Source organism: Callorhinchus milii, unplaced genomic scaffold, assembly GCF_018977255.1.
Source record: "Callorhinchus milii isolate IMCB2004 unplaced genomic scaffold, IMCB_Cmil_1.0 Scaffold20, whole genome shotgun sequence".
In the NCBI taxonomy this organism is placed as follows: Eukaryota; Metazoa; Chordata; class Chondrichthyes; order Chimaeriformes; family Callorhinchidae; genus Callorhinchus; species Callorhinchus milii.
The window spans coordinates 10,061,629-10,084,681 of NW_024704761.1; the positions used below are offsets into that span (position 1 = coordinate 10,061,629).

At 46.4% G+C, this 23,053-nt stretch overlaps 2 protein-coding genes across 2 annotated transcripts; both read left to right on the forward strand.

The window, feature by feature from the left end:
• The first annotated feature begins 1,302 nt into the window (after positions 1-1,302).
• Positions 1,303-19,114, forward strand: LOC103175427 (phosphoinositide 3-kinase regulatory subunit 6). Its single transcript, XM_007888462.2, has 16 exons — positions 1,303-1,329; positions 6,535-6,675; positions 7,312-7,419; positions 8,415-8,506; positions 8,808-8,873; positions 10,747-10,879; positions 11,290-11,359; positions 12,016-12,199; positions 13,581-13,737; positions 14,322-14,408; positions 14,900-15,377; positions 15,826-15,928; positions 16,212-16,334; positions 16,770-16,880; positions 18,192-18,281; positions 19,052-19,114. Exons 2-15 carry the CDS (start codon positions 6,663-6,665, stop codon positions 18,252-18,254), a joined length of 1,788 nt encoding a protein of 595 aa, XP_007886653.2. The 5' UTR covers positions 1,303-1,329; positions 6,535-6,662; the 3' UTR covers positions 18,255-18,281; positions 19,052-19,114.
• On the forward strand, positions 18,996-23,050 carry LOC121850500 (phosphoinositide 3-kinase regulatory subunit 6-like). Its single transcript, XM_042342454.1, has 5 exons — positions 18,996-19,122; positions 19,474-19,564; positions 20,444-20,514; positions 20,810-20,928; positions 22,339-23,050. The coding sequence occupies exons 1-5, from the start codon at positions 19,060-19,062 to the stop codon at positions 22,475-22,477; spliced, it is 483 nt and encodes a 160-aa protein (XP_042198388.1). The 5' UTR covers positions 18,996-19,059; the 3' UTR covers positions 22,478-23,050.
• The last annotated feature ends 3 nt before the right edge of the window (positions 23,051-23,053 follow it).

Below are 23,053 nucleotides of genomic sequence, written 5' to 3' on the forward strand. Positions count from 1 at the left end.
CCATGATGTCATGTACTATATATAGATTGGTGGGAGCCTCTGTTTCGAGTTTCTTTGAAACTCTCCCCAGTTGTAACTTTAGACGTAGGGGAATTTCCACCACTTCCTACTTTGGGGTTTGAGTGACAACACCAACACCCCTATCAGGACTTGTAAAGCCCTCAGAGGGCAGAATCTACTGACAGGTGAATCAACTGAGTGAGAAACTAGTGACTGACATCGCTGATTCAGATCAGACTCTACACCCCCTCCACCGCCCCCACCCCCAGCCCAGGACTGAGATCAGACTCTACACCCCCCCACCCCCAGCCCAGGACTGAGATCAGACTCTACACCCCCCCACCCCCACCCCCAGCCCAGAACTGAGATCAGACTCTACACCCCCCCACCCCCAGCCCAGGACTGAGATCAGACTCTACCCCCAGCCCAGGACTGAGATCAGACTCTACACCACCCCCCAGCCCAGGACTGAGATCAGACTCTACACCCCCCCACCCCCAGCCCAGGACTGAGATCAGACTCTACACCCACCCCAGCCCAGGACTGAGATCAGACTCTACACCCCCACCCCCAGCCCAGGACTGAGATCAGACTCTACACCCCCCCACCCCCAGCCCAGGACTGAGATCAGACCACCCACACACACGCAGCACCTGTCCAGCCTGCAGCACTCTGACCTGTACAGGTGAGTCCGGCTAATTACATTCACTTGTCAAGATTCTTGTTGCACTTTACATGTCACAGAGCAAAGCTGCACTTGCTTTCCAGTCTCTCTTTATCAATGAGGTAGGTGGGATGTTTGATACGGAAATGTTTTTTATTTTAGCAATTATCGGATGTAATCAATAAATTATCAGACTGATAAACAGCTGTCTGACTACCTTGTCCATGCCAATAGCAATAACTGGTGCATTCACTATTCTAATCTTGGTTTGCAATGACAGATAAAACATGTACAGTGGTTGGTGTAAAGAAATGCAGGTAATAATAATAATAATAATCCTTGCATTTGATATAGCGCTTTTCGTTCAGGGAAAGGCTGTATCTGATAGGAGAGGTTTATGTGTGTGAATGTCTGGATGTGTGTGAGTGTGTATGTGTCTGTGAGCTTCTGTGCTGGGGTTAGGGTGACCACACGTCCCCAATTCTCCGAGGACAGCCCCTGGATGAGTATTGTGTCCCTGGCCAAATTAGCCCTGTCTCGAGTTGAGTAACAAACTAAGCAAGAACTATAAAATTCTAAAACAGAACGGATACGTTCCTCAGAGAAACACAGCCATTCATCCAACAAGCTTCTCCAGCGCCGTACTGCCAGCATCAACGATTGTGGTGAGTTTCATTTTTTTTATATACCTGTCCCTGGATTTGTTTCAGATAACATGGTCGTCCTGTAAATGTATGGCATCATTGAAGATGTCATCTTTCAAATGAGATGTTAAACTGAGATACTGTCTGGCTGCTCATGGAGTTCTGTAGCTCAGTGGTTAGAGAACTCGCCTCGCAAGCGAGAGGACCTGGTTTGGATTCCTGGCTGGGCAAAACGATGGACAAGTTTCCTTACTCCACATGCCTCTGTTTACCTTGCAGTAATTAGGAACCCAGTTGTTAGTCAATTGGTGGATTGTTTTTCTGGGGATAATAATCTCTTCAAAAAAAAATGTTAAAAATAATAATTTGATCACTCAGTCCACGACTGTTTGCAGGACACTGCTGCGCGCAATTGACTGCCACGTTTTGCCCATAAAACATACAGTCAATTCACTTTGCAGTATATTCCGTGAAGCGCTTTGAGACGTCTAGATGACGTGCTAAGGCGCTATATCAAATGCGAGGATTGTCATTATTATTATAACATTATTCTAAAATGATTCAAAATGAGAAATGAATTTCTGAATGTCCTCGCTGACAGTTCCCCAGATAAAATTGATCATTGACTTCATGGAGGTTCGGGGGAATTTGATGTACACAAATTGGCTGATGTATTGGCCCACAAAATACAGTCAACGTACTTTACAATAAATCATGTGAAGCACTTTGAGAAATCTTCCCAACGTGAATTCCCCCATATCAAATGCAGGGGTTATTTTTATTATAAGGAGGTGGAGGCAGTTTGCATTAGCAAATTCAAGAGAGGGTGTTCAAGGTGTCACTTTGAAGTCATGTTAAACTATTAGACAAAGTGTATGCATTCCACCAGCAGGTCAAACCATTCTCAAAGTACTTACCTGTAATGGATTAATGGGACAGTGACTTGAGTCAGTGGCTGAATTAGAGCTATAACACTACATCACAATGTGTGTGCCTCACAGGAGCACATGTTGGAACTCTATGCTGGTTTAGTCCCACTCGCCACATCCGAGAGACGTCACTTACCCAATGATACATATTTAACCTGGACTATACTGATATAGGCACACTGTGTAGTAACTAACAATGTAGGCTGTCACATTTCGCCCATAAAATACACAGTTAATTCACTTTACAATATATTGTTGTGAAGTGCTTTGAGATGACGTGATAAGGCTCCATATCAAATGCAAGGATTATTCTTATTATTACTATGTATTGTGCAGACTGATGCAGTAGCCTATTTCGCATACAGCAAAGTCCCACACTTAGCCATTAAGCAAATAACTAATTTTTTCTAGAGGATTGTTGGCGGGAATCCTCAGAGAAATTCCCTTCTCTTGTAGAATAGTGCCATGGGATCTCAAGCTTCCAGCTGAACAGGCAGCGATTCCCCAGGAGTTATTGGTCAATAACAAAATGAATTTTCTTGATTGAATCTTTCTCGATTCATATCATAAATAAAACATTGATTTAAAACACTCACTTGAGACTTGTGTGAATGTTTGGAGGGCCACTTCTGGACCTGCCCATGGGCCACCACTGACCTCGACTATGAGCTCAATGTCCCAATACAGGGCTTCAACCCACAACCTGGAGTCAGGTGGGTGGTGGCCCTGGATAGGTGGGTGGGTGGGTGGTCCTGGGTGGGTGGGCCCTTCCTCTGCCTCAGGTACAGTGAGGTCAGGAATAAAGATTAGAGACAGATGCTGCCCTGTTTCTCACCCAGTGAAATTACACCAATCCATTCCTTTTCTTCTCGTACCTAATATTCTCCACTGGTTGGCTTGTCTCCAAACCTTTCAAAGATCATCCTCCAAGTTTCCCTCTAACTGAGAAGATTTGCATTTTTCCCTTGTTGCACAGTAAGTGGTTAATGTTCCACTGGAATGATTAGAAATCAGACAATGAAACCCTGTGTAACACTGCTACCCATCGCTTGGGGCGTAAACACATCACATTTAGCGGTTCCCATTCTCTGGACTTACATTACAAAGAAGTGGCACTGGAATTGATATTGCGCTGTGTTTATCAGTTGTCATAGTTACTAGCTGAGAGTATCCGTTGGTCTGGTTGCAGTGATAGGCCTCTTCTGAAGGCGAGGTTTTAGGCTCATGTTTTTGTGAGTAAGTAATGAACTGGATTAGTTTATCCTCCTATCGTCCAGAAATGTATTTCTGATCAGAATGCTTTTTTTTCAAAATGGGGAAGAGACACTTCCACATTTTTGGAGAGGGAACATTTTTTTTTGTCTTTATTAATACTTTTATTTTTTTTTCTGACCAGACTTTCAAGAGTTATGCACGTTTACTGACATTTTGTAGAATCAAAGACTGTCACTGCGCAGGAAAAAGACGTTGACGAACAAGAAAGCTTATCAGATGTTATAATAATAATCCTTGAATTTGATATAGCGCCTTATCACATCGTTGAGACGTCTCAAAGCGCTTCATGGAATATAGTTTAAAATGAATTGACTATATTTTTTTGGGTGAAATGTGGTAGTCAATTGTGCACAGCAATTGTCAAGTCTAGGCTTGTTCCTTTGCTTTTTTTCTCCACATGACTCATGACCATTAATCAGTCTAATCCCACTGTCCTCCACTCTTCTTATGTCCTTTAAGAAGTCCTTTAACTGTGCAAACTCCCTGCTTGTCGGCCTCCCCAACTCCTCCCTCCATAGGCTGCAGATCATCCAGAACTCTGCAGCCCGTGTCCTCTCCCACACCAGACCCCTGACCCTATCACCCCCATTCTGGACAGACTCCACTGGCTTCCCATCACACAGAAGATACAGAGCTCAGCGGGCTCCGCCTGCTTCACGAACCCCACCTCGCCCACCCCACCATTGGCGGGTGGGCCTTCTGCTACTCTGCCCTCACTCTCTGGAACTCCATCCTGCAATCCCTCTGCCTCGCCCCCTCCCTTGCCTCCTTCAAGACCTATCTCAAGACCCTCCTCTTTGACCATGCTTTCGATCACCCTGCTTCCTCCCAAGCCCTCCACAATCCTGATCCCCAGCTCGGGTCCGAAACAATGACTGTCCAGCGCCTTGGGATGTCCTCCCGACGTGAAAGATTCTATACAAATGTAATTTTGTTGTTGTAATATTCCTTTCCTTGAATCAACTATTTAGTCTCCCTTTAACAGAACTTGGAGACAAACTTTAAACAACACTTCGTGAATTCACATTCGGATTACCCTTCAGGCAACTATATGCTCCCCCTGTGGTGACATCATCCGCAGACATGGGGTTAACTTCCACATGTATGCGGATGACACCCAACTCTACCTTTCCTCCTCTACCCTCAACTCCACGACCCCCGATGTCCTGACAGCTGTCTGTCCGACATCGAGTCCTGGACGAGAGACAACTTTCTTCAGCTCAACGTGCGCAAAACTGAGGCCCTCCTGATTGGCTCACGTCAGCGCCTCCGCACCTCAGGCGCTGACACCATCAGCATCCAAGGCTGCACTCTCCACCTCTCAAAGCCATCAGGAACCTCGGTATTCTGTTCGACCCTGAGCTATCCTTTCTTCCTCATATCGGCGCCACAACTGGCACCGCCTTCCATCACCTCCGAAACATCGCCAGACTACGGCATTACCTCACCCCTCACGCTGCTGAAACACTGGTCCACGCCTTTATCACCTCAAGGCTGGACTATGGGAACTCTCTCCTCGCCGGCCTTCCCGGCCCTCCCTCCACACTGCAGGTCATTCAGAACTCTGCAGCTCGTGTACTGTCCCGCACCAGACACCGCGACCACATCACTCCCACCCTCGCTCGCCTCCACTGGCTCCCCATCCCCCAGAGGATTGAATTCAAGATCCTCATCCTCACCTACAAGGCCATTCACGGCCTCGCTCCCTCCTACCTCTCTGACCTACTATCCCCCTACCTACCTGTCCGTACCCTCCGTTCCTCTGGCTCCGGTCTGCTCCACATCCCCCGTCCTAACCGCCCTACCATCGGTGGACGGGCCTTCAGCCTCTCAGCCCCGACGCTCTGGAACTCCATCCCCCAGTGCCTTCGCCGCTTCCTCCCTTTCCTCCTTCAAGGCCGGTCTCAAGACTTTTCTCTTTGACCGAGCCTTCAGCTCCCCTCTCGACTCTCTACCCCTCCTCGCTCCCTCCCCTCACCCTGACCATTTCCCCCTCCTCGCCCCCTCCCTTCCCTCCCCTCACCCTGACCATTTCCCCCCTGCTCGGGTCATGACCCAACTGTGCAGCGCCTTGGGACGTCCTCCTGATGTGAAAGGCGCTTTATAAATGGAATCTTGTTGTTGTTGTTGTTGTTTAGTGGAGGGAAAAATTGTGAACATTATTTAATGTTCCATTCTTCAGATAAACTTTCTGGCCAATGTTGTCTTGTTTATGGTTGGTAGTTTCAGATTTAAAAAGAATACCAAATAAGAAATTAAATGAGCATTGCACACAACTCAGTGTCTGCTCATTCACTCAGAATTTGGTATCTTGGTGACACAGGAGAGCTGTGATCGGTTTTAATGATGAGTCTTATTGCACCCATGAAACACGATCCAATGCTATACAGTAAACTTCACATAGGCTGTATCAGTTGGGACCATACATTTAATATGACTTATGCAAAGTACGAGTTGTATCAAACTTGCATAGAATATAAACTCTTGAACGGGACTTGGGCAGATGTGCGACTTAGACGTTTATATGATTTATATAGATCAGACCTATGCGAGTTTTACTGTATATTCTTTCATGTAATGCAAAAATCTTGACAGAGTTCAGCAGAGCTTAGGGTAATATACAGTACTTTGCACATTACACCTGAAGTCACAGCTTCAACAGAGAGGACTGGAAATAGGATTGATTTCAATATGAAATGTCTGTCCTCAGAATAGCAAACCCAGGCGGTACCCACATCCCCTCCACAAACAGTTTCTGTACAGGATCTCAGACACTACCACAATCTACAGGATCTCAGACACTACCACTGTTCAATCTCAACTAAAATAACTTCACTGATTAAATACAGTGACGTAGATATAATTTTAAATTTAAAAAGCGTAAAAAAATATGAACAGTTTATTTACTGATGGTGACATAATCTGGTGGTTAGTTACTAACATACATGCACACATACACTTCCTGTAAACAGTTCAGAACCGCTATGAGATAGATGGCTAAGGTTTGACTTGTATTTTGAAGGCGGTGGAGGACTAGAGACAAAATGTGGGCTTGGGCAGGATGCAGAACCAGGAGCGACAGAGTTTAGCGAAAGGAGTCCTCTCTCTTCCAGTTGTTTGTGGACAAAGACGCTACCGGACAGCTGCAGAATGGAGCCAAAAGGTTTGTTCTCAAGCACTTTTCCTTGAAACTTCCTCCCGCCCCCACCCAAAAAAAAAAACTAACACCGAGTCCAGTTTGCAAGTTTTTCAAGTTTGCAACAGTCTATTTAAACGGTGGATCCTGTAGACATTTGGTTGTGCCTCAAGACAAAACTCTAGGACTTTGCTGGGATGCTAGTTTCAATTCTGACACCAGCCTCTCTGCCCCCAGGCCATAGTTCCTCTAGGCCATAGTCCCTTCATCTCACTCCCTCCCTTGCCTATTTCAAGGCACGTCTCAAGACCCTCCTCTTCCACCGTGCCTTCAGTCACCCTCCTCCCCCCACCTTCTGCCTTCCACCCCTCCTGTTCCCAACCCCTAGCTCGGGTCCAAATCCCTGACGTCCTCCTGACGTGAAAGCCGCTCTACAAATATAATAATTTGTTGTTGATTTATGTGAAGCTCATTGGGGTAAAGGGCGCTCCTGGCAAGAGTTCGGGGGAGTGGGTGTTCCTGTATCACACACCGTTTGTCACTCTGTGTCCCTGAAATGTGGCAGGTGAGGTTCCTCCCGGTGGTACATGGACCAGACAATAGGTATTTGGGATGTGTTAGCAATGTGTGTCTGAGTGAAACCTGTGTCTGTTTCTTGGTCAGCAACAGCTCTGAGATCAGCAGGGGACGTGGAGGCTGACATCCTGCACAGTGTCCAGGCCATCATCCGGGAATTGGATCAGGACAAGCCGACATTCCAACGCAGTCAAGGTAGGTATTCCTGTGCCCTCGGGGCAAGGTTTCCCAGGCTGCTGATTCAGCAGGGAACTTGCAATCGTTTACATAGATTTACATTGAATTTACAACACGGAAACAGGCCATTTATAATAATAATAATAATCCTTGATTTGATATAGCGCTTTTCACGTCGGGAGGACATCCCAAAGCGCTTCACAGAACACACTGTAAAGTGAATTGACTATATTTGTGGGCGAACGCGGCAGCCAATTGCGCACAGCAATGTCCCACAAACAGTTGTAGATTGAAAATGACCAATTTGTTATTGTTTTTGGTTTTGAAGGGATTATTATTAGGCTCTGTGTGAAGTAAGGAAACTTGCCCAAGGTTTCGCCCTCTGCCTGGAATTGAACTCAGGTCTCTCACTTGCAAAGCGAGTGCTCTAACCACTGAGCTACAGGACTCCACTGGGTGCAAGTTTATACTCAACATGAGTCTCCATCCACTCATTACTCCTTCCTTATCTTAATGAAGTGCTCTGGGATGCTACCCTGCGTGATGGGCGCGATATAAATGCAAGTTGTTGTTGTTGTATTCTCTTCTCCCGCCTGTGTGTATCTAGCTTTCTCTTCAATGCCTATATGCTGTCTGATTCCAGCTGTTCTGATTCATATCTGAAACGCCATCTTGTTCATCAATGCTAACCCGGGGCACATGTATGAGCACAGAGATTAGAACCTTAGAAATATACAAGCCAGAAGCTTCCTCACCCTCTATAATCACACGTCAGACCTTCCCCTAACCTGCGTCAGAACCTCCCCCGTACTCCATCGAGGGTGTCTATAGATTAGACTCCGAGAGATGGACGCAGCAGATTAACATGCAAATTAATTTCATCCAAGGGCGAGAGATAAAGCATTCAAAGGTGTTAATTCTCCTGGAAACAGTGTATTAGTGGAACCGAGTGAGTTATTGCTGTGGGGAAATTTTTGACTATGTGTCTGTCTGTCTTGTGTGTCTTTCTCCAGGAATGTTCAGGTGGACGTTACATAAGAAGATTGAACGGGATCCATACAACAGTATGATATTGGCTCGAATTCTTATTGATGAGCTCGAACAGGTGAGGAAGCAGAACCCCCGAAAAGTCCAGTGGTGACGAGACTGGTGACCCCCACCCTTGCACATGACCCTCTCCCCTCATACGTAACACCCGACCCTCATCTAGAAACCCACCTACAATCTCGTGCCTCAAGTGGCTCCCTTATCCTGCAATCCATCTTTCACCTGGCAACCATACCAACTCCCACCCCACTCCTGCAATCTGCTGAGCCCCTCTCCCTTCCCCTGTCATCCGATGATGAAGCAGTCTCTAAAAGCATTTGGTTGCCTGCCATCCAGTAACCTGAATATCCTTTACACAGGCTATGAGAGAGAACAAACCCTACCTCATCCCTCTCCTCAACACTCTGCTCTACACCATCATTCAGGTCAGTCACTCGCGGGAGTCAGGTCATGAACATTGTGGGGAGAGGGGCTGTGGAACAGGGCTTTGGCTGTCGAATTGCCTCGCGTCATCCTCGGAATGGCCTAGGCACCGTGCTCCGCCACTGTCAAGTGCTATGGGATGCTACCCTGCGTGAAGGGTACTATATAAGTCCAAATTGTTGTTGTAGAATGGTAGGTTCGGGCATTCTATTGACAGAGGCCATGGTTCGTTGCAGCTGTTTGTTGGGTTCAGAAACACAGTGATTGGCTCGTGTCAGCGCCTCCGCACCTCAGGCGCTGACAGCATCAGCATCCAAGGCTGCACTCTCCACCTCTCAAAGCCATCAGGAACCTCGGCGTTCTGTTCGACCCTGAGCTGTCCTTTCTTCCTCATATCCGCACCACAACTGGCACCGCCTTCCATCACCTCCGAAACATCGCCAGACTACGGCACTACCTCACCCCTCACGCGGCTGAAACTCTGGTCCACGCCTTTATCACCTTAAGGCTGGACTATGGGAACTCTCTCCTCATCGGCCTTCCCGGCCCTCCCTCCACACTGCAGGTCATTCAGAACTCTGCAGCTCGTGTACTGTCCCGCACCGAGCTTCGGGACCACATCACTCCCACCCTCGCTCGCCTCCACTGGCTCCCCATCCCCCGAGGATTGATTTCAAGATCTTCATCCTCACCTACAAGGCCATTCACGGCCTCGCTCCCTCCTACCTCTCCGACCTACTACCCCCTACTTACCTGCCCGTACAGTCCGTTCCTCTGGCTCCGGTCTGCTCCACATCCCCCGCCCCAACCGCCCTACCATCGGTGGCCGGGCCTTCAGCCTCTCAACTCCTAGGCTCTGGAACTCCATCCCCCGGTGCCTTTGCCTTGCTTCCTCCCTTTCCTCCTCCAAGGCCGGTCTCAAGACCTTTCTCTTTGACCGTGCCTTCAGCTCCCCTCTCGACTCTCTACCCCCTCCTCGCTCCCTCCCTTTCCTCCCCTCACCCTGACCATTTCCCCCTTGCTCGTGTCCTGACCCAACTGTCCAGCGCCTTGGGACGTCCTCCCGACGTGAAAGACGCTCTATAAATGAAATCTTGTTGTTGTTGATTGCTGCAACCAATTAGCACCCATGGTTAAAATCCATTTATCTTTGTTAAAGTTGAACGATTGTAAAAACAGTACATTTACTCCCAAGGGGAGTTTCTTGAGTTTAATTGATAGGAGCGATCAGATCAGGACCATTATAAAGACCATTGACACCTGGACCTGGACAGTAGAGGATTCATAGAATGATCAAAGCCCAGAATTGTCTCTTGATCTTAGACTGTAAAGACCATTTTGCCTTCAAATTTAAGAACCCGCTGATCTGTAGAAAATTCTTAAATTCAGCTTTAATTAGCAAACTGGTGCTTTTTAAGAAGTGTGAAAATCAAGCAGACCCAGGCTGTCTAGTTGCAGGTTGGTATTTGGATGTGGTGCACGGGCTGGGAGTGTGAATCATCATCATAATGATAATCCTTGCATTTGATATAGTGCCTTATCACGTCTTCAAGACGTCTCCAAGTGCTTCACAGAATATATTGTGAAGTAAGTGAATTGACTGTATATTTTGTGGGAGAAACGCAGCAGTCAATTGCGCACAGCAGTGTCCCACAAACAGTCTCGTAATAAGCTTAACATACGGAGGAGCTGGGATATTCGGATAAACCTATGAATCCAGTGAGTGTTGCAGGCCTCAGCACCTACACGTAAATCTTCCTCGCTGGAGTTCATCTCTTCTCTGGCTTAATTGTTTGCTGCCATTGACGTCCAGCTTCTCTAGTGTTGAATGCAGTTGAAACATGTTACGTGGGTGACAAAGCATTTATTTTTCAGGCCGTGTATATCCCTGACGACCTTTATGAAAAAGCGTACAAATTCTGCAAGGAGTTACTGAGTTGGGCAAGACCCTACTGCACCATTGGGTATGAATATGCAGTTATGTTGCATGCAGAGAGAAAGGCTCCAGGTATGTGCAATTTATATAATAATAATCCTTGCATTTGATACAGCGCCTTATCATGTCTTTGAGAGTTCTCAAAGCGCTTCACAGGATACACTGTAAAGTGAATTGACTTTATATTTGTGGGCAAAAGGCAACAGCCGATTGAGTCATGGATTGAGTGGCTGCTTTTGTTTGGAGGGTGCTCGGTAAACAGAAGTTTGTGGAGTAAGGAAGCTTGCCTTAGGTTTCGCCCCAACCGAGAAACGAATCCGGGCTCGCTTGCGAGGCGAGCGAGCTAACCACTATGCTATGGGACTCCACAATTTAATGCCCCTTCTGTGCCTGACCGAGAAATGCCACACTCTTCCGTGGGTCGCTCAGTGCCACGCTCTGTCGTGAGACTAATTAACGCCTGTTTTTTTTTTTTTTTGCAGGTGCCTTACACCAAAAACTTGTTGTTTCTGAGCACTGCCTGAAAAATGAGTCATTTTCTCACGGGGAGAAGTGAGTAAAGTGGCAACGCACAGTGACCCCACCCCTCCCCTCATACCCCACAAACTGAATGTCAATGATGGCTCGGGGGAGGGGGCACTCCCTCAGCACATGGGGGGGAATAATCGCCGATTCACAGAAGTCTATGCAGCGTCACTCTTCGCCCTCTCACTCACCCCCCCACCCCCATTCACCCCCCCCACTCACCGCCTCCATTCACCGCCCCCACTCAGCCCCCCCCACTCAGCCCCCCCCAATCAGCCCCCCCCCACTCAGCCCCCCCACTCAGCCCCCCCCACTCAGCCCCCCCACTCAGCCCCCCCCCACTCAGCCCCCCCACTCAGCCCCCCCCACTCAGCCCCCACCCACTCAGCCCCCCCCCACACTCACCCCCCCCTCCCACTCAGCCCCCCCACCCCCCCACTCACAGCCCCCATTGAACCTCCCCCTTACTCACCCTCCGCTGGTCACCTCCACCCACTTCCACCAACCCATCAGGTGAGCTCCTGAAGAACCTAGGAAGCGCTCTTGCCCATGGACCTCTTATTAACTGATTTAACAATGTGATTGGAGTGTGGTATGCGGTGTGTGTGTGTCTCGAGTGGCGGGTCATGCTCAAGGAGCAGGATTTCTCTCCGTCGCTAACCAGTCTCCTCCTCCTACTCTAGGGTTTTTGTATTTGCTGATCCTGACCTGGTCTCCAAGGAGGTGTGTGATGCACTCCGCACTGAAGTTCACTCAGCGACGGCCAGTCAGCCCTCCGCTGTATACAAGATGCACGTGATCCAGCACTGTCTGCAGGCAGCTCTGGGCGAGAGCTGTGATCTCGAACTACTCCTGGAGGCTCTTCAGGTCAGTGTCTGAAGCTCCATAAAAACCTGTTAATATTCTGTGTATTTCTGCAATGCTCTCATGGAATCATAGAATCATAGTATTACAACAAAGAAGGAGGCCTTTCAGCCCATCATGCTTGTGCCAGCTCTTTGGAAGAGCTACCCAATCAGTCCCACGTGCCTGCTATTTTCTCATCTCTAGAAATGTTTCCTCTTCAAATACCTATCCAATTCCCTTTTGAAAGTTTACCAAACCCTCTGCGTGAAGATCTAACAATCTTGACACCATAGCCCCTTGCCTCCAACTAAAAGAGTTTTTCCTTATGTACATTTTAATGCAGCTTCAGTACCTTACGTATCTCTGGCATTAAACCCCTCTCATTTTCCTCTGCATCAATACAAAATGCTCCAATGTATCCAGCCTTTCTCTATGTAAGTACACCACCATCCAACTGAACAGGGCAAGCCGAACCTTGGTTTTTTCAGCACCTTGGGACATCCTCCCGACGTGAAAGGTGCTATACAAATGTAATCTTGTTGCTGTTGTGGCTAATAACTCATCCAAAGAACAACGCATTTAACAATGGAGGACCACACCCCCCCCCCCCCCACCCAACCCCTCACACTGGCCTCTTACCATTGTGGCCAGTTCAGGCACCATGGTCTGTAGACTGTTGATGTTCCTGTGATACCACGGATCTAATTCTCAGATACCGGGAGAGCTCACAAGAGTGATCACCATTGAGCAATGAGCAGACCTGGAATAAGGTATTTCAACAGAAAAATTCTTTAATTCTTAACACACATATACACAGCATTGCACGCAGGTATCTGCCTAATCTATATAAGTTCAAGGTCCCGACTTGAGGCTTGAACTCAAGTTCTGACTCAGAGGCGAGAGTGCTATCAATAGAGCCAGGCTCACAAACCTAATGTGAATTTATCTGATTACAATTGAAAAGCTGTTTTGCATCCTGTTTAAACCATCGCTTTTGGTAGGACATTCTATGTCTTTTAAAAAAAACCACACAAGCTCTCCAGCCCTTTGCTTTTTTTTGTGATGATTTAAAATGTTTGCCTTTTAATGTTTTCTTAACAATGCCCTATAGGCCTGGTCAATGTGGAGACTTCATGCAATAGGAAGTTGCTAGATTTTGCCTGCATGTATCTGGATGTGGTCATTCCACCTGTTCACCCGTACACTCACACCTCTGACGTGCGAGATATTGTTCCGTGTCTGGTGATCAGTAATTAGGCAGTGCGGGGGTCAGTGAATGAACAGCTTCAACCACTGAATATTTCCATTCACATCTTATTTGCTGCCTTGAGCTTTAAGGTCATGTACTGTGCACAGAGCCAGCACATTATAAACCGTTTTTCTGCTTCTGACTCTCCCACAGAGCAAACCCCACTGTGTGATCGAACGCTATTTCCAGGAAGTGGTAGGTGTCATGTACCATTCATGTTCTTCAAAGAAGGAAGTGCCGGCCACCCGCAGCAAACACAGTAGTCGATTGCATCAGCTTTACACCAACATCCTGGGGTCCACACACCAAGGTAGGCAGGTCTGTCACCAGGGTTGTGCTTCACCAGCCCCCACTCCCCGCTCCCAAACTTCACTCAAAGGGTGGTGAATGTATGGAACTCGCTACCCCAAAGGGCTGTTGACGCTCAGTCCTTGAATATATTCGAGACTGAGATAGATATGTTTCTTATTGCAAAAGGGATTAAGGGATGTGGGGATAAGGCAGGGTTATGGTATTAGCTGGAGTTAGATTAAAAGATCAGCCATGATCGAATGGCGGGGCTGGCTCAAAGGCCGAATGTTATGTTAATTCCTCTCTCCACCCCGCGCTGAACCCCACTTCCCCAGACCCTACCCCCTCGACTCCAACCTTAACCAACCCCAATTCTCCTCACCTGCCCCCGTTATCCCCCAAACCCGTGCCAACCCTCACTTCCCACACCCCACTCCATGCTAGTCCCTGGCCTCATTTCTCCTCCGTCCCCACTCCACCTGCCCCGCTTTATTATATTAATTTCGTTAAACCATTGCAAGTTTTGCTCTTTCTGATTTAGATACTTACTGTACATTTGAAGGAAAGTTTACAATGAAATAATGTGACGTTCATGTGTTTCAGTGACTCCCTTGAAGGGAAGACTCCGGAACATTCCATTGCCGAACCCAGATGTTCGTCTTGTGATGTGGAGAGAGGATGATGCCCTTTGTGAGACTGATATTTTGTTCCTTTCCTCTGACCCCCTCTGCTTTTCCATACACCACCCCCACCTTGTCTCCCCTGCTCCACACCCACCCTCCCCCACTCCACTGCTTCCCCCATCCCATCCCACTGCTTCTCCCACCTCTCCACTCCCATCCCCTCCCGAACCACTGCCTCTTTGTGTAATCAAGATTAGTTTTTTTTGGTCAGCCTGACTGACTTGACACATGCAGAAACGCATCACCATGCTTAAGAGTATCCAAACCAAAATAATCCATGCATCCCACCTACACATGGAAATCCCAGAGATAGATTATTGGAATGGAATGCGCACTCTCTCCCTGGAGGGATGCATCCTTCTTATCTAATCCCAGGAAGTATCAGAGATTGGCTAGAGCCAAGGCTCACGGACCCCAGAGTGTGGGTTGGGGTACTGCTGGAGTCTAACCAGCTAAAACCGCACAGCTTGTCATAACCGAGATTCTACTTCCTTCCAGGGCAGGAACTGGAAGAATTTGTTACAGGTCGGTTATGCAGTGAGGAGTCTTCTATGAACAGTGACATGGACAATGCTGAGATGAACGAGCACGTAAACTGGAGCAACAATGAACAGACACGACTATCTGTTCTGTCAACAGACAGTGGTATAGTGCGAGATTGCGGAGATGCATTTGCAGCACAGGATACAGAGTCTCCACAGGACTCAATGCTGGCACACAGTCCACATCCGGAGACCTGTGAGGTGGAACGGCCCAAGTTGTCCAGAAGGCACGGGATGAAGATAAAACACACGGGTTCAGATAAACAGACTCCGCTTTTGGATTTTATTGATGGTGCTTCAAGTCTGCAGCGGAGATCGGGGCGTAACGCATTGCTCTTCAATTTGAAAGTCCAGCGAGCTTTCACTGCACGGGTCGTGATGATTGGGAATGATTGTATACTGGGCCGATTAGCAAAGGCATTTCACTCCCTAAGGTACGTGAAAGAATCCTCTGCAGTTCACAAAGTGGGGAGCTGCACTCGCGTTTGCTACTGATACTGAATTGTGAGAAGGACTGCATAAGACTTCAGGAGGACACTGATAGAATAGAAAAATGGTCAGGCAGGTGGCAGATGCAGTTTAATGCAGATAAATGGGAGGTTTCAGGAAAAAGAATAGGGAGTGCATGTATAGCCTGAAGGATAAAGCACTGTTTATTTGGGGAATTGTCAGCTAAGACACCAGGACAAACTCCCAGAAGATGATGGGCCTTCTTCCTTGCTGCTAATTGAAGGGGATGGGCTGAATATCAAACATGAGTTCAGCTCAAACCAAAGGTTAAAATTTGATTATACAAACTCTAGATTTGGTACAACTAATCCAGTTCCTCAAACGATGACATAACATTTCCGCTGCAAATATTGTATTCATTTTGTTACCCAGGAAACGGGAAGTTCAACGACTGTTTCTAACCTCAAAATTGGACGTGGAGTTTTACTATGTTCCTGTTCTCAACACAAAATGGGCTTCAGCCTCTCTCAGCAAGGTACAGCTGCTTATTGGTAGCATCTCAGTCAGGCATCTCAGATTATATAATGTTAATTAAGCGCTCCGGGATGCTACACCGCATGAAGGGCTATATACAAATGCAAGTTGTTGTTGTACAAAGTTAATTAATCACAAACAGCCTTTTAGAAATCTATTAGAAACCAATTGGCCCTGATATTTTTCCCAAATGTCCCCCAATTTTTATCTCACCCACTTGCTCCGCTTCATTACCCAGACATTTTTGCATTAAAGAATTCTTCTGTTGAAATACGTTGTTCCAGGTCTGCCCATCGCTCAATGGTGATCACTCTTGTGAGCTGTCTCGGTATCTGGGAATTATAGATCCATGGTATCACAGCAACATCCATAGCCTACAGACCATGGTGCCTGAACTCGCCACAATGGTAAGAACCTAGTTTCATCTTTAACGTCATTACATGGCTTGGGATCAGCTCGTGGATCTCAGTGGGCTTTTCTGGCTCTGAGAGTTTCACAAGGCAAGGTTGTTCAGTAAAAGGAGGCACAGTAAGAAGTGCCTAACGGAGATGTAAAAGCTGTAAAACTGTGTCAACTAATCGCCTCAAAAGAGATTTGTTTGAGTGTCAAGCAGGGAAGAATCCTGGGGCAGATGAGCTGGACAGTGATGAGATACCAATATTGTACAATCTGACTGAGCAGGAAAGAACAAGCCTTGTCTCTCTGAGCACAAGAACTCTTGTCTAAAACTACCAAATTTGATTCTTTCCCATCTCCAGATCCCATCACAATATAGAGGGAGAGAGATGTTTTTTTACCTTCCTGCACAGCTAACCCAGGGCTTCCTTCCTCTCTTCCCACAGTCTGCCTCTTGCCGCCAGCCGTCCCGCTCTGATCCCTTTATTGTTGATGTTATAACATATTATGTGCGAATGGGACATCAGCCAGTCTGTTTCCAGATCTACAGTGTGAAGGTTGGTAATCTCTCAATTCTGTAACTGATTAAAATAAATAATGCAGCCGTACTTGTGTAAATGAACCAAACCGAGGAAAGGTATTGGCTTAAGAACTACTTAGTTTGCCAGCATCCATGTGCTGCAGCTTTCCCTCCCTCCGTTCCTCATTGTAACTTCAGTGTGAACTGACTGAGGCTGCCAGCAGCTCTGTATAACAGTTCGTCTACTTCACACTGCATGCTTTACACCTGAGGGGCTGGGGTTCTTCATTGCTAGCAAGAGTCAGCACAAGAATACTGTGCTTTGTGCTTAGTCTGTACAGGCTTGGCTGTAGTACAGTATTTGGCTACAGTAGTTCTGGTATCAGACAGTACTGTCTGGCCACTGCTCACAGATCCCATCATCTTGACTACAGAACTGAAGGTCTCTAATAATAATTACTATCCTTGCATTTGGTATAGCACCTATAGTGTTGAAGTATTTCAAAGAGCTTCACAGTAAATTCTGTAAAATATTTGTAGAATTCTGTAAAACCCCCTCATGCAAGCCTTCATTACAGCGAGGCTCGACTATTCAAAATCACTGCTTGTCGGCCTTCCCAACTCCTCCCTCCACAGGTTGCAGATCATCCAGAACTCTCTTGCACTAGGCTCCGAGACCCTATCACCCCCATCCTCGCCTGACTTCACTGTCTTCTCATCACACAGACACAGTTCAAGATCCTGGTCCTCACCTTCACAGTCCTCCAAGGTCTTGCTCCCCCCTACCTCTCCGACCTCCTAATCCCCTGCCACCCTGTTCACTCCCTCTGCTCAGTGGGCTCCGGCCTGCTTCACATTTCCCCGCCTTGCTCGCCCCACTATCGGCGGGCGGGCCTTCCGCCACTCTGCCACCACCGTCTGGAACTCCATCCCGCAGTCCCTCCGTCTCGCCCCCTCCCTCCCCACCTTCAAGATCCATCTCAAGACCCTCCTCTTCGACTGTGCTTTTGATCTCCCTGCTTCCCCCCTCTCCCACCCCGACTCTCAGCTTAGATCCGCAACTCTGTCTGTCCAGCGCCTTGGGACGTCCTACAGACGTGAAAAGCGCTATACAAATGTAATTTTGTTGTTGTTGTTATAGGCGAATACAGCAGTCAATTTGTATTCAGCAGTATTCTGCTAAAAGCCATAAAGTGAATGGCCAATTTATGGGCAGGGTTATTGGCCAGGATACCAGGGCTCAGAGGTCTTACTAGAAACCCTCTTTATCAATGGGTAAAAACAGCAGGTGGGTTACTGTGGGCTTATGAGTGTTGTACAGCTAATCTGATGTGTCTGTGTGTCACAGCTTGTGTTTGCACAGGAAATGACTGTATTTGTGGAGGATGTTTTCCTAATTCAGCTTCAGTAGATCTTCCAGACCTGAAGGGTCACCAAGGTAAGAAATCTTAAACAACTAACTATTCAGTGTTGCACTGTGGGCATGGATGTACTTGTCAGTGTGGGTGTTTATATCACTAACAACTTGCATTTATATAGCGCCCCACACACAAGGCAGGGTCCCAGAGCTCTGTATGTCTGAATTGTGTATGTGTGTGTGCTTGCATGTGTCTATGTACTTGATGAACAGATTAGTTTTAAATTGTGCATTTAATTCCTGACATTTCAATTTTTTTTAACAGTTAAATACATTAATGATCTGAGATGTCAATCTGATTGAAGGGATCTCATTCAGTCTAGCTGTCTACAGATCATTTTCGGGGATAATTATTTATATGTGGATATGCTCAATGCATTTCTGTTACTGGCAGCATTTGCATTGATACAGATCCTCGGCACATCATTGCATTGAGTCTTTTGAGAAGTCCTCTCATGTGAAAGACAATCAGAATGACAGACTTGTATTAAGTTTGGCAGCAGGGATGATGTCTTTCTCCTACAAATGTGCTCAGCAGGACAGTGATGTTAGCATTTAGAGGTGGCTGTGTTGATGCGGAGTCCTTGGGCAAAGCTATTTATTTGGGAAGCAAGTCATGTCCTTTGCGATTTGTCGCCTGATGCATTGATGGATTTCAGGATAATTTACAGCCTGCAGCCATCACAATGTCACCAAAACCTTTTTCCTGAATGTGCTGCACTATTAGATTAGAAATTCACAACCGCTGACCTTTGCAACAGCTATTCACACATTGTTACCCCGTGTTACAGAGAACACTATGGCGAGAAAGCGGACGAGTACAGAAACCTGTGGGGTGCAACTTTCAGTTTGCTATAAAAAGGTAAGGGCGCCAATGTGAGAGATTTCTTCACTGACATTCAAACCTGAGGAAGTGCACTCGTCAAAGGTACGAGATCTTCAAAGTTGTGGTTTGTAATTATTTCTGACTTTGTTGAATCAATGCGTCTGAATGTTATGTGACTCAGGGGTACAGTTGAGTACTGTGGTTGAGTCGATCAGATGTAGCAAGCATCCATTATGGGTGAGCTGTGTACCTTTATCTGCAGTGTCCTCTAGTGTTGCTGCAGAGGAACCACAGCACTGCCTCCCCCCCCCCACCACCCCCCACCACAACCCCCAGGTCTTCCCCCTTCTTCTAGTTTCAATGATTAACATTTGGCATTTCCCACAGGTCACACCGAGCAGGAGACCGAGAACCAAACAGTTCATTTGCTTCTGCACTGGAGCCATCCTAAAAGCCATCCCTACCAGTGGAAGTAACGGTGAGTGAAGATTCTTGTCATTATCAGAATCTATCGCTCAATTATGATAATAATAATCCTTGCATTTGATATAGTGCCTTATTACATTTTCGAGACGTCTCAAAGCGCTTCACAGAATATACTGTAAAGTGAATTGAACGCGGCAGCCAATTGTGCACAGCAGTGTCCCACAAACAGTCGTAGATTGAGTGACCAAATTAAAACATTTTAAGGGATTATTAGCCCTGGAAAAGTGATCCGCTAATTGACTAACAACCGGGTTCCTACTTATTGCTAGGTGAAGAGGTGTGTGGAGTAAGGAAACTTGCCCAAAGTTTTGCCCTGCTTGGGCGTAATTTTATGGTGTAATTATATGGTGTAATGTAAAGTCTTTTTCAGTATATTGGGCTATAACCAACAATTGTTTAGTTACACTGAGGCTGATCTCCTCACATGTGTGGAATTCTAGAAAAATGATGGAGCAATCATGTGTAATGTAGAATCAGAGCTGGGTTTCATTCCAGTACGAAGCTATTCCTTTGCCATTTCATTCAGTTCCGCCTCCTCATTGAGTCCTGTAGCTCAATGATTATAGCACTTGCCTAGCAAGCGAGAGACCTGGGTTCGATTCCTGGCATGGTGAAACACTGGGCAAGTTTCCTTACTCCACACGCCTGTTTACCTAGCAGTAAGTAGGAATCCGGTTGTTTTCCAGGTAATAAAGGTAATAATACCTTCAAAAAGAATGATTTTTTCCAAAGACCAGATAAGGTGTTATGTCAAATCCAAGGATTATTATCATATGAACTGTGTGCCTTACACTTTTGGCATCAAACTATGCCATTGTTAGGCACTCCCCCATGTAAAGGGATCTAGATAACTTGTTTTGTGTTTTTACAGATCTTGTTTGTCTGGATGTAACCATCGCTGAGATGATTAGTAAAAGCAGCCTATCTGGAAAAACCTACTCGGTAAGCAAAAGCAATGGCGCAACATGGAGTGAGGTGGTTATTACCCAGAAACTTCAAAACATCTTGCATTAGTCTTTCGCATAAAGATCATCTTGAAGCAGGTTACAGAAATGAGATTAATTAGAAAAGACATGAATGTTGTGTAGACTAATCTGACAACTAACGTGCACGAGCAATGTCCTACAAACAATGAGTACAATTGGGAAGGTGGGAAAGTGCAAGGCAGTGAGTTTGTATCCCCGACTTTCAGGTGTTAGACGTAATTCCACTAATAAACAACTAATTTCTGTTACAGGCTGAATACACCAAGTTCCAATCATCTGAAATAAAAATTGAAATTCAGGATAAACTCAGAAGGACGATGATGGTTTGTCTGGACAAGGACTGCAGAAGAATCTACAAAGATGTTGTGAGGTCAGTGCAGACGGGAGGCAAAATACTGCGGATGCTGGAAATCTGAAATAAAAACAGAAGTCACTCGGAACACTCAGCAGGTCTGGCAGCATCTATGGAGAGAAGAAAATGAGTTAACTTTTGAGGGTGATGACCTTTCGTCAGACCTCTGAAAAGTCATCGACCTAAAACGTTAAGTCACTTTCCTCTCTCCAGAAATGTTGCCAGACCTGCTGAGTGTTCCCAGCGACTTCTGGTTTTATTTCAGTGCACATGGGACCCGCCTCTCAATAGAAACATAGAACCAGGAGTGGGCCATTCAGCCCCTCGAACCTGTTCTGCCATTCTATAAGATCATGGCTGATCTGTACCTCAAATCCAGTTACCCGCCCTTGCCCCGTATCCCTTGATACCCTGACCTAACAAATATCCATCCACCTCAGTCTTAAAGATGTGAATGGATCCAGCATCCACAGGCTTTTGGGGGAGAGAGTTCCAAATTTCCGCTACCCTTTGGGTGAAAAACTGCCTCCTGATTTCACTCCTAAATAGCCTGGCTCTAATTTTAAGACGATGCCCCTTTGTTCTGGATTCCTCTACCTGGGGAAATAGAATGTGGCATAACTTATGCATCAAAGCATTTTATTTTCATGACGGTGAACCCATTGTAGCAGCAACATGATGATTGCCAGTGATTTGCATCTTTGTACCCACAACATACATCCATAGAGGCGGCACCCAGCAAGGCAGGGGAGAGGGTGGGAGAGACTAGGAGCACTGAAGCGAGATGAGGGGGGACCCAGGAATAGCCATAACAATGGACAATGGCAGGACGTTCCCTTTTATTTTAGGTAACACTTTGCTGCCAGGGCAGGGAAGAGACCCAGGTCCCTAAATGTAACGTTGAAGTTGTGTTTCCTGGATACGATATAATCAGATGAATGCGCAGCTAGTTCTCAAATTAAGGTCTCGCTGTTCGCGCTGAAATTCTGTCTTCACAATTGTGGAATTGAAAATCATTTAAAATCCAACCTGATGTTTTGTTCGTATACATTCCACGTGGTAAAATGAAGAATTCTAGGTGTGTCTGTGCTGCCAACATGTCTATGCTGGGCAGTGCTCTCAGAGTAAATCTTGTTTCAGCTCGTGGGTTGAATAATAATAATCCTTGCATTTGATATAGCACCTTATCATGTCTTCTCAAAGCGCTTCACAGAACCTACTGTAAAGTGAATTGACTGTATATTTTGTGGGCGAAAAACCATTCGATGTATTTTGTAAGTCGCCTAAATCCATTTGTTCAAAACTCGATACTCAAGAGGTGGCCTTTCGGTGTTGAATTCTCTGAAGGTTCAGAGCGAGGAAATTTGTCTTTGCGTTTTGAAGAAGTGGCTGAGCCAAGTCCATTAATTCTGATCTGTTTAAATTCAGCATTGAAGTGACCCCCACCTTGGAACCCGGGAGTTGCTTACAAAAACTCCGGACTTTGAGACTCTCCCAGAATGAAAATATCGGACTCACAAAATACCTGCAACTCCCAATCAACACCTTTTCTGGTGCCCTGCAGTAGGTGCCCTGCAGCCAACTTTATTAGAAGTTTAACATTAAATTGTGCAACTGAGCATCAATCAAGATGGAATTCACATCAGCTAGGAAACGGGATGAAAATTCACCAGCAAAGAATCTGCAAGCAGCAGAGAGATGATTTCCTTCAGAACAAAAACTTTTATCTGGATGAGCTTTTATTTGGGTATTTAAAGGGGTGTCAGTATTTATTTCTGCTGCGAGGCTTTCTGTCAATTGTTTACCAGAGTTTCAACAAAAGTCAGTAAACGTAGGTCAAAATGGTTTGTCCACCACACACTGAGTTCCATTGGAACATTTCCCCCCATTGGGTTTATAAGCACAGGCGTACTGTGGACCTGCACTTCACTGGAAATGCAGGGTATCTGGCTTTGGGCTTCCCACACTAAAAAATGTCTCCCTTTTCAGTTGTTGATGTAATTTCATTCGTGCTATGGGAAAGGAGCGCTGTAAGGTCAGTTCCTGTACTCAGCGTAAGAGCACTAAACACAGCGACAGAAGTGACATCAGTTTATTAATAATAATACTCCTTGCATTTGATATAGCGCTTCAACATGTCGTT

Coding starts and splice junctions, on each gene's coding strand:
- LOC121850500 (XM_042342454.1), top strand. CDS start 19,060: ATGGCGAGAAAGCGGACGAGTACAGAAACCTGTGGGGTGCAACTTTCA. Junction 19,123..19,473: donor TTTCAGTTTGCTATAAAAAG/GTAAGGGCGCCA, acceptor CATTTCCCACAG/GTCACACCGAGCAGGAGACC. Junction 19,565..20,443: donor CCCTACCAGTGGAAGTAACG/GTGAGTGAAGAT, acceptor GTGTTTTTACAG/ATCTTGTTTGTCTGGATGTA.
- LOC103175427 (XM_007888462.2), top strand. Junction 10,880..11,289: donor TGCAGAGAGAAAGGCTCCAG/GTATGTGCAATT, acceptor TTTTTTTTGCAG/GTGCCTTACACCAAAAACTT. Junction 13,738..14,321: donor CCTGGGGTCCACACACCAAG/GTAGGCAGGTCT, acceptor CATGTGTTTCAG/TGACTCCCTTGAAGGGAAGA.